General features: G+C 39.8%; 1 protein-coding gene across 1 annotated transcript in view; it reads right to left on the bottom strand.

Annotated features, from left to right (window-relative positions):
- Positions 1 to 14,702, bottom strand: part of LOC133660324 (intermembrane lipid transfer protein VPS13B-like) — a 563,168-nt gene that overhangs the window by 341,651 nt on the left and 206,815 nt on the right. Inside the window, 1 exon segment of the mRNA XM_062063728.1 lies at positions 1,148 to 1,382. Within this exon segment, the coding sequence (XP_061919712.1) occupies positions 1,148 to 1,382 (235 nt within the window).

Genomic DNA, 14,702 nt, shown 5'->3' with positions numbered 1-14,702 from the left:
CTACAGGTAAATAGGTAACAGTTTCCACACGGCTGCTGCAATAGAGCGCACATGAAAGCGGTGGTGTGCAGTGTAGTGGCAAACAGTAGTTTTTTGTCTTTTTAATATGTTAATACAAAAATGTTAAAACGCAATTTCAATGTTAATGCTACGCATTTATAATTATCTATTATAAAAAAAGAAGGTTATGACAAGCAAAACATTTTTGTTTATTTAAACTATTTTCCCTAAATTACGCATTGAGGCTATGAAGTGTGTTTTATCCGATTACTTGATGAATCGAACAAACTAATCGTCAGATAACTTGATGACTAAAATAATCAAAAGGTACAGCCTTAAGCCTTTATTTTTTGGTGGTCATTTACCGTTGGAGTGATAAGTAGGCTAGCTGATTTTGCATACCAGAAAAGTTATGTCCACTATCTTTTACAGTATTTGTAATTGAGTAGCAGTCTTTTGTTTAAAACGGCTCTTGTTCTTTTCCTGAATGACTGCAGAACATTCTGTATATCATTAGTAGAAGAGGAAAAACAAGATTTGCTCGTATGAACTTCAAGAACTATGGCCGTGCTGCTTTGTTGCGTTCCTGAATGATGAAATGAAGAGCATTCCTAAGAAAAGGAATATATTGCTAAAACAAATTCATTCGAGCAGCAAAACAGCCAAGGCTGCTAACGTCTGTATTTGTATGACCAGTGTATTTATATGATGTCATTGGAAATTTTTAAGAGAAAAAAGTGGGGTGCCCTCAACTTTTGTTATTCTGAAGAAAAAACACCGCTTAACTGTTAGGGCTTATGTCAACTTTGCTAGGTGTGAAGAACACATGTGCAGGGATCTATCTCTCAAAGTCAGTCTACTTAAGTTTGTTTGTCTTTTGTCATGGTAAATGAGTAGTATTTGGTTAAAGGTCAGCCAAGTGACAAAAAGGTCATAAGATGGTAATTCCCATCTTTGATCCCACTTTATTATGATCATCAATTATTTAAATTGATTGAGCAAAAGTAAATATGTAATATGTAGTTTACTGCTTTCCATATTAAACTACTATGTGTACTCAAAAATAGAAATATATATTTTATGACATCAAGTTGTTTAGTGTGACTTTCAAAGGAAGCATATCTAAATGTACAGTGTCAAATATTACCTTCTTCTAGAATGGGCTTGGAGACCACAAATGGGAGCTCCTGCAAAGGCTCCATGTATTTGTGCCCAGCACTGACAACACTGATCTGGGGCAGGCAAACCACAAGGGTTCCTGGCATTGATGCTTGGTTGTGGTACCAGCTCCGCACAGTACCAGGGATGTCACCAAAGATAATAGTGCTTGGTGATGGAAGGCTGTCATTGGGCAGGAACACACAACAGGATTGTAACTCCAACTGGAGAGAGAAGAAAACAGAATACATTAATTGTGACTATCGAACATATAACACTCAATGACCATCTACAGGAGTAATCTTTCAGTTTGTCCCATTAAAAGGCAGTCAAACCCCAGACTAACTTCAAACACACTTATCAAGCATTAACACATTTTAGAAATTAAATTGCAATGACAGTTAAGCTTTGGTAGAAGGGTGCCATTAATACGGATAACATTGGTACTTATTGTATAGTTCTGGACCTCAAAATTTTGTCTAAGGAAAAGTTACCCCCAAAAAAGACAGCAGTGGTTTTAGACTTTTTTTTAAAATGAGTTTTAGCAAATTGTGGGATGCCTACTTTAATCTCTAATACGTTGGTGGGCCTGCATCAGCCTGCTGACGTCACTTACAGAAGACGGGAGGCAATTTCATACCGCGTAGAATGTATTTTGGTGGCATCTTCATCCCGAATCAAATTATTTTTGCACAGAATTTGAATAAATTAGCAAATATGTTTGCAAGATGCATTTTTGCAGGTTGTAGCAGTACAACTAAAGAAGGGTTTTGGTCGGAATTTGGAGGAAAAATACCAAATACCATCCTGAAAAGCAGGTGCGCCCTTGTGGGGAAAGCGACTTGAGTCCGAACCTGCGTAAAACAGAGAGAGGATAGCAGATCCTACACTAAAAACAAGAGAAAAAGAAGCTAGTGTTCTATATACTGTCCTCTTATATTGGTGTTTTCCACAAGATGATTTAAGAAGTGCTGAAAGAATGAGGAAACACAGGGCCCAGTGTCTATGAAGATGAAATAGCAGAGGAGTCCCGAAATGGTGATTATTTTGTATTTATTTTTTGTTAATAATGTTGACCACATTAATTTTTAAGTAATCATGGGCTAGTGTGAAAAAAACATTCAATTAAGTGATCAAAAATAATAGTTTTACATGCCTTTATCCAAAAGTCTATGCGGGGAAAGGGACAACAGTTCTGTTGATGACACCATACCATAAGGGGGCAGCATATTGAGGATGGCAATGGAAAGGGGGCGTTCCAAGTACAGTTAGTTATTTATCGATTACTCAAGAACTAATTGATATTATGAAAAAAAACCTGTCACATTCATTTTCAGGAGCAAAAAATACATAGAGAGAACCTGTTAGTGAAATTTCTGTCATCTGGACGCTATGGGTTATTTAAGATTTTGCAATGCTTTTTACATTATGTAGTTGCCAATAAACCACTCTGGCCTCCCTATCACAGTAAACAACCTCACATTCAAGAACAGTATTGATTAAAACGACCGACTGGCTATTATTCAACCTGTTTTCTCGAGCTACCGTTAACAACAGGTCACCCTTGGCATACCTCAAAAAACTCTCCATGAAATGAATCTGTGGTCTTTCGTTTGACTTGTTTTTGCACACATAAGCACCCTGGTGGGAAACATGCGATGAAACCCAACCAAAATACGCATCCGTCATTCGGTCATGCTCAATGCTTAAGCCTGGGTGTTGGCATACAGATCTCTCTTCATGACCGGGCATTGATTCCGGATGGAAAGTCTGTGTAGAGATGTTGTGTATGGAGAAGATAAAATCCTGGAGGGATTGGATGGGAGGCGGAGAAAAGAAAGGGGTTTGGAAGAGCTGTGGGAAATCCAGTGTTTGTGTTCAAGGTAATTATGTGGTTGCATACACAGTGAAAATAGAAAATTGAATACTGTTTGTACTCAGCTGGGTGAACAATGAATCCGTACGGGCTTCGTGTCTCGACTTGAGGTGTAAAAGTTCAGTTGAGACTGTGCAGAGTCGTGTATGGTATTCCCCACAATTATGTTAAACAGCTCTCTAACAAGCCAATAAACACAGTGATGGAAGTAGTTAGGAGGCATGACTCGCTAGTATGAGCTGACGAACATGACAGGCTTGGGTATGTTTGGTGAGAGAGAAAGCATGACCAATTTCAGGACAGGAAACTAACAAGGATGCCAGGATGACCGATGGTTTGTTCCGTCAGATGCTAGGGAGGTGAGGTCCAGAACCGCCACATAAAACTAGACTCAAAGGCCACGCATAAAGCCTTGTGAACTAATTCATATTTTAGCCATAATAAAATAGTGGAAAATGTATAATTGATTGAGGGCAAACCCATGGAAAGGCTGCTTTTCCAAGTGCTGCTAAGGAAACGTTCTAAAATTAGAAAAGGACAGAAGAAATAGCTAAACCAAGGGTGTAATTGAATGGTGGAATATCTGTTACACAACTTTGTCTTCTGTAGAGTTCAGGACAATATGGAAATAAAACAGCATATATAGATGGCCTCTGGAAATGACTCGGGCACAAGAAATAATTTGGATTAGAGTACCCTGCTGGTAAAAGGTTAAACAAAGAGACAGACCACAATTGGGAATTACAAGTGACATCATGACAAAGTGAAATTCTATCAACACAGCAAGAAGTTTACTGGAAATTTGCTCATGTAGCAAAACATTATATCATATACTGTACATGAGATATGTTGTTTTTAGTCAAACAGAAGCATTGGTGAAAAAAGGGAGATACAAATAAAGAGTAAAAACAGAAGTATATATCTGAACAAATAGAAAAGCACGGTTATTAGATTTTAATATTCAACCTTCCTGAAGTTGTCGGTGGCATTAAACCTGTGGACAAAACATCTAAAACACATACAGAATATTAATTTCTAAAAATATGAACGGTATTGGTGTCGACATTAGATCCGAGTAATATAAATTGAAAAAGCTGACTCCTTTGGTGACATGGCAGCATGCTCTGGATAGGATATCAAAAGCTATCACTTGAATATTGTTGCATGTGCAAAGTAAATTCACCCATACTAATACTGCACATCATTCACTAGATCGTTTGACAGACATTGTGGCCATTAACATACTTTTAAAATCAGTATAATTGCGTAAAAATACAGCATTAGCTGACTAACCTAAGCTCTGCTGGGGCTCTCATGTTTACAACAAAAAACAAGTACATTGGAACAGCGATTAACAAACCTCTCATTTTACCTACTTCACACTTTACGAGCCACAAACCGAATACAAATATTCTTTGATGAACAATCCTTGTCTCATTGTACGAACGTTTCATCCACTCACTTCGTGCCCAGCAACATTGTGGGCTGGCTGATCGTCAATGTAGTGACTATGTGTGTCGGCAGCGCGGCTATGAATGAGGACAGTTCAGCTATGTTCTTGTTTTGACTTTGTTATCTAAGAGACAGTTGATCCATCATCCCCTCAGTTTTGTTTGACACACAGTATTGTGTAGCGCAGGGGTGTTTAAAGTAGGGTTGTACGGTATACCGGTATTAGTATAGTACCGCGATACTAATGAATCATTTTCGGCACTATACCGCCTCTGAAAAGTACCGGTCCGCCATTCCCCCGCGCCTCCGTCGTCGTCACATTGTGTCATTGCTGGTTTACGAGCAGACGAGCATGTTCCGCAGAGCACAATCACGTAGTACTTACAAACAGACACAGTGTGTAGACAGAAAAGAAAGAACGGACGCATTTTGGCTTAAAAACTAACGATAAAGGTGAAGTTATAACACTGAAACGCCCACCGGAAGAGGTGCTTTAAGACATGGCTAGCTAGCTAGCGGCTAAAGTCCAGCCCCAGTCTGCAGTGTTTTAGCTACTTCTAAATCACTAATCCTCGCCTCCATGGCGACAAATAAATTAAGTTTCTTACAAGTATCATCCCTGCAGGACGAGGAATAGCTAAACATGCTTCACTACACACCGTAGCTCACCGGCGTCAAAATGTAAACAAACAGCATTGGTGGATCTACACCTAACATCCACTGTAATGATACCAAATACAGTAGCGTATCTAGTCGATACTACTATGATTACGTCGATATTTTTTTGGGCATCACAACATCTCTTTTTTTTATTTATGTTTATAAACTCAGGAAATATGTGTGGTCCCCTTTATTTAGAAAAGTACCAAAAAGTATTGAAATAATTTTAGTACCGGTACAAAAATATTGGTATCGGGACAACACTAGTTTAAAGTTAGACTGGGGGGCTAAAATCGGCCTGCCGAGTCGTTTCATTTGGCCCGCCAAAGAGTGGCATACTTGATTGTGCAAAAGAGCTCGCTCCTCAGCCAGCAAGCTTTTGGAGTCAGACAAGAACCAGGGAAAATGTCTCTTCTTCGACAACACGTGGAACCTGAATCATTGAAAACAAAAGCCATGCAAACCTTCCCCGCTTAAAAAAAACTAACAACAATAGTGGAAAAGAGGACACCAAAAAGGACCATTTGAAATGATTATCAAATGCCGATTAAACTCCTCCTGATCCAAACAAGTGAGAATGCTTGTTATTTGAATGACAGCCCAGAGGTGATGATTGCTTAACCTGAGACATATGCCCTGATTCCATCATCTTAGGCCACTAAACGAACCACGACTTTGTCCAACTTTGATCTGGAATCAGGATCAGAACGGTGGTATTTGCTGTCATTAAAAAAAAAATACTACTGGAAAAAAAGAATGACCAAAAACATGTTGAACCATAGAAATTTGGAGGGCATGCTAACTAATTGGTAAAATGCCTATTTTGTTCTCTTTGGTATCAACCACACACAGCCTGGCATCACATCATACATTGTTTAAACATTGCGCCGTTCTTGTCTTTTCTCCTCATTTTTGTTCTAATCACACGATGGCTTCATCATAGTGTTACAATCCTAGCCACATGTGCGGACTGTTTCAAATCTTTAAATCCGCCACCACTAGAATGTCCCTTACTTCCTCCTTTACTGAGCAGCAGCAGGAGGAGTGTATCATCTGGTTTGCGTATCATGTGTCCCCGGGGTCTTTTTGAGGGTAGTTATCTGTTTCCAGCAGAGCATTTTCCCTCAGAAGGAAGCTAATGCACAAACATACCTAGGGTATATTTAATGTGTGAATGGTCCATATGGCTACAGGAGGCGCCTAGGGTTAGTGAAGCTAAAGAGTATACTCTAGGGCAGGGGTGTCAAAGTCAAATGGACGGAGGGCCAAATAAAAAATTTAGCTACAAGCCGAGGGCCGGACTGTTCGAATGTTCATTGAAAAATTTTTAAATGACGCATATAGTCTAGTGAACCTAATTGAACCTACTGAAAACCTAACAAATATATTCCAATATGATCAGATAAATAAAGCAATATTTTCTTATGGCTCTGTCAGTAATCTTTAATTTTCAACAGACACAAAAGACAAATTTCCTTTATATAAAAATCCCCATAACATGAACATTAAATGAAAGAAACCGGTATTCAAGGCACCATCAGTAGCCTATATTTTCTATTTTAGCAAAAGTGGGCTAAATTTACTTCAAAGAAAAAAACAATAATAGCAATTTTCTATCATCCACTCAACTGAAATATTTTTAAAATATAATTAAATTGAAATACAATAAAATAAAGTGCAAAAATCTATAAATCAAAAACAACACTTTGTTTAAGGAGAAGTAACATGCAGTGAAAACAAATATTAAACTTTAACTTTTAAACTTGAATTGAGTAAAAACTCTAAATATGTGATTGCACAGTAATGTTCACATTAAACCCCCCTCCTCCCTCCGTGGGAGGGAGGCGAGTTGGGTGCCCGAAACCCCCCGCTGGTTTCGGCCCGCCCCTTGGCGCGCGTGGCACGGCGGGCTCCGCGACCCGACGGCTGGCCCTCGTGGCTTGACGGCGGGCGCGTCCCGACGGGCCGCGCGTAGGGGTCAAACGCAGAAGTCTCAGGGCCTCGTGGTGAGGGGGTGGCCTGCGGGTTTCGGCCCGCTTGACCCCCCCGCTCCTCTTGGCGCGCGCGGCACATGACGGGTTCCGCCACCGACGCTCGGGCTGCAGCCCGACGGTGGTGCGGGCCCGGCGGTGACGCGCGGTTTGGGGAAACAAAGCAGAAGTCTCAGGGCCTCGGGGCCGGGTTTCGGCCCGCCCCCTTGGCGCGCGTGGCACGGCGGGCTCCGCGACTGACGGCCGGGCTGCAGCCCTTCGGCCGGCAGGCGCGTCCCGGCGGGCCGCTCGCCCCCTTTCGGAACCTTGGACCGGCATCCGCTTGGTGCGTGTAAAAGATCTGCGGTCTTAAAAAAAAAAAAAAAAAAAAAAAAAAAAGATCTGCGGTCTGCGGGCCGGTTCTAATAATAAATCAAGATCATCCCAAGGGCCGTAAAAAACCTTCTCGCGGGCCGGATATGGCCCGCGGGCCTTGACTCTGACATATGTGCTCTAGGGAGTAGTTTGAACTGAGACACACATATTCCTTGTACGATTACTCTTGCACCTGCAAGTTGTTCCTATTTTTCATAGCTTTACACCTAGTTGATTTACTCCTGCACAGAGATGCATTTTTCATTTTTGGACAAGTGTTAATTTCTGAGTTTCTTTAATAATAACAATACATCAAATGTATATTATTGGAATTGTGTTTTTTAATTAATATTGTTTTTTAATTAGAGGATGCCAGTTCGCTGTGTAAAAGTACACCAGAATTGCGGCAGCATGCTGATTTTATGGGTTCTGAATAAAAGGCAATGGCAGATATGTACTGTAGACCCGGTTGTCAATTTTGCAGGATTTCTGTGTTAACATTTGTTTTAAAAGCCTTTAGTCGCCACAGCCCAAACCAATCATCCAAAAAGCATAAACACTGAGTGGCGAAATTAATTGGCTAGGCTGAGATATGACGTTCAGGCACAAAAAAAATCTATATTCTACATTTTTACACTCAGACAAACTTTTCCAATGATAAAAATATAACAATAGTAATTATAATGTTAATAACTCTTGTCAAGAGGACACAAAAGCACTTAAATAAATGTGTGCTGTCAAATGATTATTTTAAAAACCAGATTAATCACACTTTTGAATTTGGATTAATCATGATTAATCACAGGTTGTTACTTGCTTGCATACCGTATTTTTCGGACAATGAGGAGCAATTAAAATCCTTTAATTTTCTCAAAAATGGACAGTGCTTCTTATATCTTGGTACGTCTAATATACATGTTAATTCTAGTTGTGCTTACTGACCTCAAAGCAACTATATTTGGTACATGGTGTAATTGTTTAAAATTATTTTGGAACTGTTGTGGTATGTGTGAAGTGAAGTGAATTATATTTATATAGCGCTTTTCTCTAGTGACTCAAAGCGCTTTACATAGTGAAACCCAATTTCTAAGTTAAATATGAACCAGTGTGGGTGGCACTGGGAGCAGGTGGGTAAAGCGTCTTGCCCAAGGACACAACGGCAGTGAATAGGATGGCTGAAGTGGGGATCGAACCTGGAACCCTCAAGTTGCTGGCACGGCCGCTCTACCAACCGAGCTATACTGCATATGAATGCTGTTGTTCTGTTGTATTGTCTTGTTGTAATTATTATTGTAACTTTGTTTGTGCAGCCCTCTTTGTCAGGTTGTTCTTGAAAAATAGATTTTAATCTCAATGAGTCTTTACTTGGCTAAATAAAGGAAATTTAATTGAATTGAATTGTAATGATAAGTGTGACCGGTAGATGGCAGTCACACATGGGAGATACGTGTGGACTGCAAGATGACTCTAGCAAGCAAGCCCAAAACTTGGATGTTTCATTGAGAATATAGAAATTACACGACGCTCAAAAATCTGTCAAAAATGTTTTACTACAACTTTGGTAAGCTACGAAGCCACAACGGCTGATGGACAGTCGTCGCAATACGGCTACCGTAGTCAGACGTGCAATGTGCATTAAGAGACGTTATCTGGCATTTTGTTTCGCAATATTATGCAAAACCAACTTTTCTTATCTACTGGTCCCTGCTGATGTGTATTTGTGATCTGCATAAGTCCCGACAATTTGCATGCATCCGCCTTTGTAGTCCACGCCGACACCGTAGTCAATCAGCGCCTTCTTTTTCTCTATCCTCTTGTTGTGGAGCATTAATCCTCCGCTGTTGCTATTTCTAATATAAAGTAGCATACAGATATAACATATATATCAGTAGATTTGCTATGGAAAATAAAAACTACCGGTGTAATGAATTTACATAATTCACCCACAGAACTTTAAATTGACTTTAAAAAGGCCCTAATATTTGGACACAAATGAAATTTCATTGTCAGAATGCCATCCAGGAACATTTTTAAAATGTGTATGGATGTTCTCATTCATCCAGGTCATTGTAATCTCAGGCCATTCAATCAATTTCAACCGGACTGTTCAGCCTGTCTTAGAAGACGTCTCTTCTTTCATCCAAGTACAGTAGGCTCAATCGGTTCATGCTCATAGATTAAGATTAGTCAGATTTAGTTTTAGATTTAGATTGGTTTAGATTGCTCAGATCTAGAGCAATCTAAATCAAGGACACCAATCTAAATCAAAGAATAGATCTGACAGATTATGGCCAGATCTAAAACAATCTAAGTCTAAGACTAGATCTGAACCAAACTAAACCAAATTGGATGAGAAGCCAAGCACGCCTTCTAAGACACACTAAACAATCCAGTTGCGATCGAATGAATGCCCTGAGAATTTATTTTAAATGTTTTACTTGAATGCACGTCATGTATTTGCTCAAAACATGGTAACAGTTTTATCTAACTTCCAGTCAGGGTGTATTTTGGTGTGAAATATGCCAGTGAGCATACCAGTCGGGAGTCTCCTCACTCATCTTTGCACTGAAAGTATTTACCTGATCACTGACCTGAGAGCAATCTGTGCTGTCTTTCAGGTAACCATCTGTATTTAAGGTAAAAAGGAGCATGTGCGTGATTAATCTGCGTATATACATAATTAATGCTATATTTTGAGGATCACATGAGATAACTTATTTTTGACAGCCTTAAAAACATATATTTTTTAAAATTCAAATTAGAACGCAAAAATAAAGTTGCATAAAAATATAATAAATAAAAAGATTATAAATAAATAATACCAAAATAAAACTAAATATTTTGACATTCATCTCACATTCAACCCCTACACTCACTCACACACAATGAATCACACACACAGGATGTCACTCAGAGACGAGAAAAGAGGAAATTAGAAACACCACTTCCAGCATCCCCGGTGAAAACATTTGCAACTCTGGACGAGAAATATCTCACTGGAGGGATCGGCAGCAAATGGAAAACACATCCCTTTGTTTTTGAAAACCTGATACCTCTCCAAATGTTATCTTCCTGTCCTTGCACCAGAAGGGACCAAAGTTGCTGGGCCAATGAACAGAGGGACCATAGAGCATCCCCTCCAAATATCTCTCTGGGCACTCCACCCACTGTTCACCTTTTGCTCCCTCTGTTCAGCATATCCTGCATTTCCAGCACGATCCAAAAACACATTTGGACTAGAGGTTGTAATAGCGTAAATAGTGTCTTCTGGAAATGTAGATGATTAATGTGTGTATGACACTGTACAGATGTGCATTGCCGCATGTAGATGTATACACTTGCATGTGTTGCTGCTTCAATAAACTGCATAGCTTCCAAATTTTTGGGAGAAAGCTATTTTACCATGATACCCCCTGACAGCAGATAGGTTCGCTCTGACCCGCATGCCATCACAAGCAATAAGCTTGCGGCCTGGCACGGGAGCACATTCAGGCAACCAGCCATCTCTAAAGCCCCACATTCCTCTCTTCTAACACTGCTTACAGAAGCTGACAAGCACTGGAGGTCTCCTTGGCTGAAGTGGAAATCTGCAAAAATAAACGCTTTAGGTGACATGAAGGCTTTGTTTGTTTCTGCTGGCCCAGATGTTTGTGTTAGCGCAGTGGGTTAATTGCAACTTTGATCGCTGCGTTTACTGATCCAACAGTGGCCTTATAGTGTGGTTGGCCTGGCCTGTAACGACGGCTCCCACCCCCTGAGCTCAAACAATCAACCCTCAGCCATTTTGGCATATTATACAGATGGGCTCAAAGGGTTGGCCCGGGCCAAATTAGACAAGGAGATGTCCTTAAAAGAACAATTATGAGATGTTGCCGTGCTCAGATCCCTTTGAAAAATCTGGGCTGTGCCTTAACAGACACATTAGGGCAGAACTGAGTAATTGGTTATTTAAGAGTCGATCACATATTGCCAGTTTAGATGGCGGTTGGGCTCCGCCAAATACCATATTATCACCGAACACAAAACCTCGTCATCCGTCACTCATCCCGCCATGAATCCTGAAAACCGCGGGGACGCGACTAAAATATTAAACATGTACATCTTTTGTGGTGATCCTGGCCGTTTGAAATAGGCCATTTTTAAACTACTTTCCTTAAAAACTGACATTACGTAGATGCTGCCACGAATCCCCTGCATCTCACCTCAACTGGGCAGACAGTGATCTTTCAGCTGTTCTGCAGCCAGGTCAGAATATTTGTTTTTATTTCCTCTTGTAAGCCTCTTCAACCCGATCTTCCCATGGCACTGTCAGCTCCACGATGTAAACTAGCTTTGCTGTTGGAGACCACAGGACCATGTCTGGCCCAAGTGTTGTTGCCACTATTTCTTAGGGAAACAAAAGCCGTTTGCCAACATCCACTTACAATTTCAAATCTCGAGCAGACTGTAGGATGCTTGCATCCTTCGGTGTTGTTGTAAATTTGAAACCAAACCCTCCTCTTCTCCCTGTCTCAGCAATTTCTGTTCCATTCATTTGCCAAATCCTTTGTCATGTAATCCTGCAGATCTTTATTTTAGCTTTAATATCTGCTTCCATAATCCAGATAATTCATTCCATATTCTGAAATTTCTCATCATTGATCTCAGATCTCCTTTATTGTCCCCTTTTGTTTAACCACTCCTGAGAGGCTGCAAGTTATTTTATTTTTAATGCTGCATTTAACGTGTTCGACATCCCCAGTGGGACCTTCTACGTCCTGGAACTCTTTAGGACGGAAGATTATTTCTCTTGAGAGGCCTTCAGATTATTGGCAGTCGCTTTAATTCACTTTCTTGTCAGTTAGCCTGTTAGCCAAATCATCACCCAAATCGTTTATTTGTCCAATGAATCATTACACTACGCCAGACAATGTTCAAGTCGTAGGTGTGAACAACCAACCCTATAATTGTGGTAGAAATCTACTATCAATAAAACTGTGTGGAATTTAGGCAGCAGACTTCTGTTCTCTTCAACAGGAAATAACACAAGTGGTACAACGTGGTTAACAGTATGAAATTGTAACAAACTGGGTTGCGGTGCACACCGCTGATTTATGTAGTGCGATCAGATAGAACAAGCCAAACTGAACCCTCAGGTGAGCTGATCAGACCTGTGTTTGGCAAGACTTTGTCTTCTTCAGTCCCAAGACAAAGGGTGGATGCATGTCTAAAAACGTGTTCAGATTCACCTCCAAGCAAACATTCCAAAAAATATTCCCGTTCCGATTCAGTCATTCTGTCACGATGCAGGCATGTGTGTCAATGCCGTGGATAAGCCATTTAATGGGTCGAACATGTGCATGTCAATAATGGCTGTGAAGTTATCCTACAGTTGACACAGCAGTAGATGATGTAGTCGGTTTTAGCTACTTTGTATTGTGTGCAGACAAAATTCATCTGACAAGTACATACCTAGGAAAACAAATACTGTAGTTTTTGTACAATCATTAGACTATGTATTATTTTCCCCGCATTACCCCATGTGGATAACCTGCAACCGACTCTGTTCTCTTGTTACCCCTTTATCAATTTCCTCACTTGTTCTCAGCCTTTCTCTATAGAATTTTTTGGAAAAGTTATGTTTCAGGAAAGACATTCACTATTCTTCCATTAGTATTACCTCGACAACCATTAGTTAACAATTAGGAGGTAGCTCGCTTCAATAAAAACCTTTTCGATAAGTGATTTATATAAGTTGTGCATACAGTAATTTAATGTTCATTCAACAAAGTAAGATACGTTTTTTCTACGGTCATATTCGAATGCAGTATATTTGTTTCAGCTTTTAGACTTTTCATTGGAAAAAAAACGTATTCATGTTACTGAAAACTGTCTGTGTAGCGTGTATAAACAATGTTTCTGGCTTTAAACAATGATAATCATAGGTCGCAAAATCAATTTCAAAGAACTATTTAACAGCAGAACATTGTTCAATGACACAGGCTAAGTTAAACACACTCAGTGGATGCTTAAATGCGTACATATAAATCTTGTGTGAGAAATAGAAGCATCAGAGTGGTCGCTGTGTTTTGACCACCACATTCTTCAAAGTGGTACAAAGCCATTGGTGTGTTTGAGATTTATTGTTTGACAGATGAGGAGGATGAGGTGTTGAATGGAAGGTTGATAAGATGGGGGGAGGGGGCAGAAGATGAAGTAATGTGCCTTCAGAAAACGCTCCAGCTGGGGGTCAGAGCCTGTTCATGGAAACCATCTGGTCAGCATCATTTGAGCCACACCAAACATACAGTGCATATGATCCTCTTCAACCGCTCCCTTACTTTCTTCCTTAAGAGTTCATGTCTCTTACTCCTTTTTTGTATCCAACCTTAGTCTTATTTCCATCACTTTACCTTTGATGCCCTGAAATTTTTTTTCTCTGTGTTTTGTCCTTCAAAAAATCCCTACTCAACATTACAGAGCAGCTGGAGGGAGCAATGTTACTTTATTTTTCCATGGCAACGGTCTTTTTGTTTAAGAAGATCTCACTTCAGTTTTGGTAGCAACGTGTTCCATGCCAACACTGAAAACATTCATGTGTTAAGTAGAAGGAATTATTGCAAAATTCTTGAAATAGAATTGCATGCAATTAACAGGGCCCCTCAACGAACATGAGTGCCCCGTGGGAGAACATGGATGAGCGGAGGAGATGACAGGAGAAAAAGAGACAGGAGAATAGGTAAGGGAAAGTTGTGTAGGAGATAAACTGTTTGGACATACTTGGAGTAAAAAGAATTAGAAGAAACCATGTGACTTATAAATTTTGTAAGACATCATATTGCATGAACAAACGCCAATGCAAAGAATAAACTGATCATTGGATGTAAGTGGCATAAGAAAACATTTTATGCCGGTTAATATATCACAGCATATTTTATCAACCCCTATATACGGGTGTACATTACAGTACAGTACAGTACAATCGTTAATCGCAACATTGTGTCTCAAATGTTGTGGCTTCTCTATCTCCGTTTACATTTTTAAAAGCTAATTTTACATATTTTTGGCCTAAATTAAGTCTTGAAGGGGCTGTTTGCAACATCCTCATAGTTACATTTTTCAATGCAAAAAATATAACAAGAACGCCATTGGCTAGAGTATGTTACAATTAGTTATTCAATAAAACACATTTTATTTAAAATTATCTATATTTTTCACAATTACTAAATTTA

The sequence above is a fragment of the Entelurus aequoreus genome, linkage group LG11, assembly GCF_033978785.1.
Source record: "Entelurus aequoreus isolate RoL-2023_Sb linkage group LG11, RoL_Eaeq_v1.1, whole genome shotgun sequence".
NCBI lineage: Eukaryota > Metazoa > Chordata > Actinopteri > Syngnathiformes > Syngnathidae > Entelurus > Entelurus aequoreus.
This window is presented reverse-complemented; position numbering and strand designations above follow the sequence as displayed.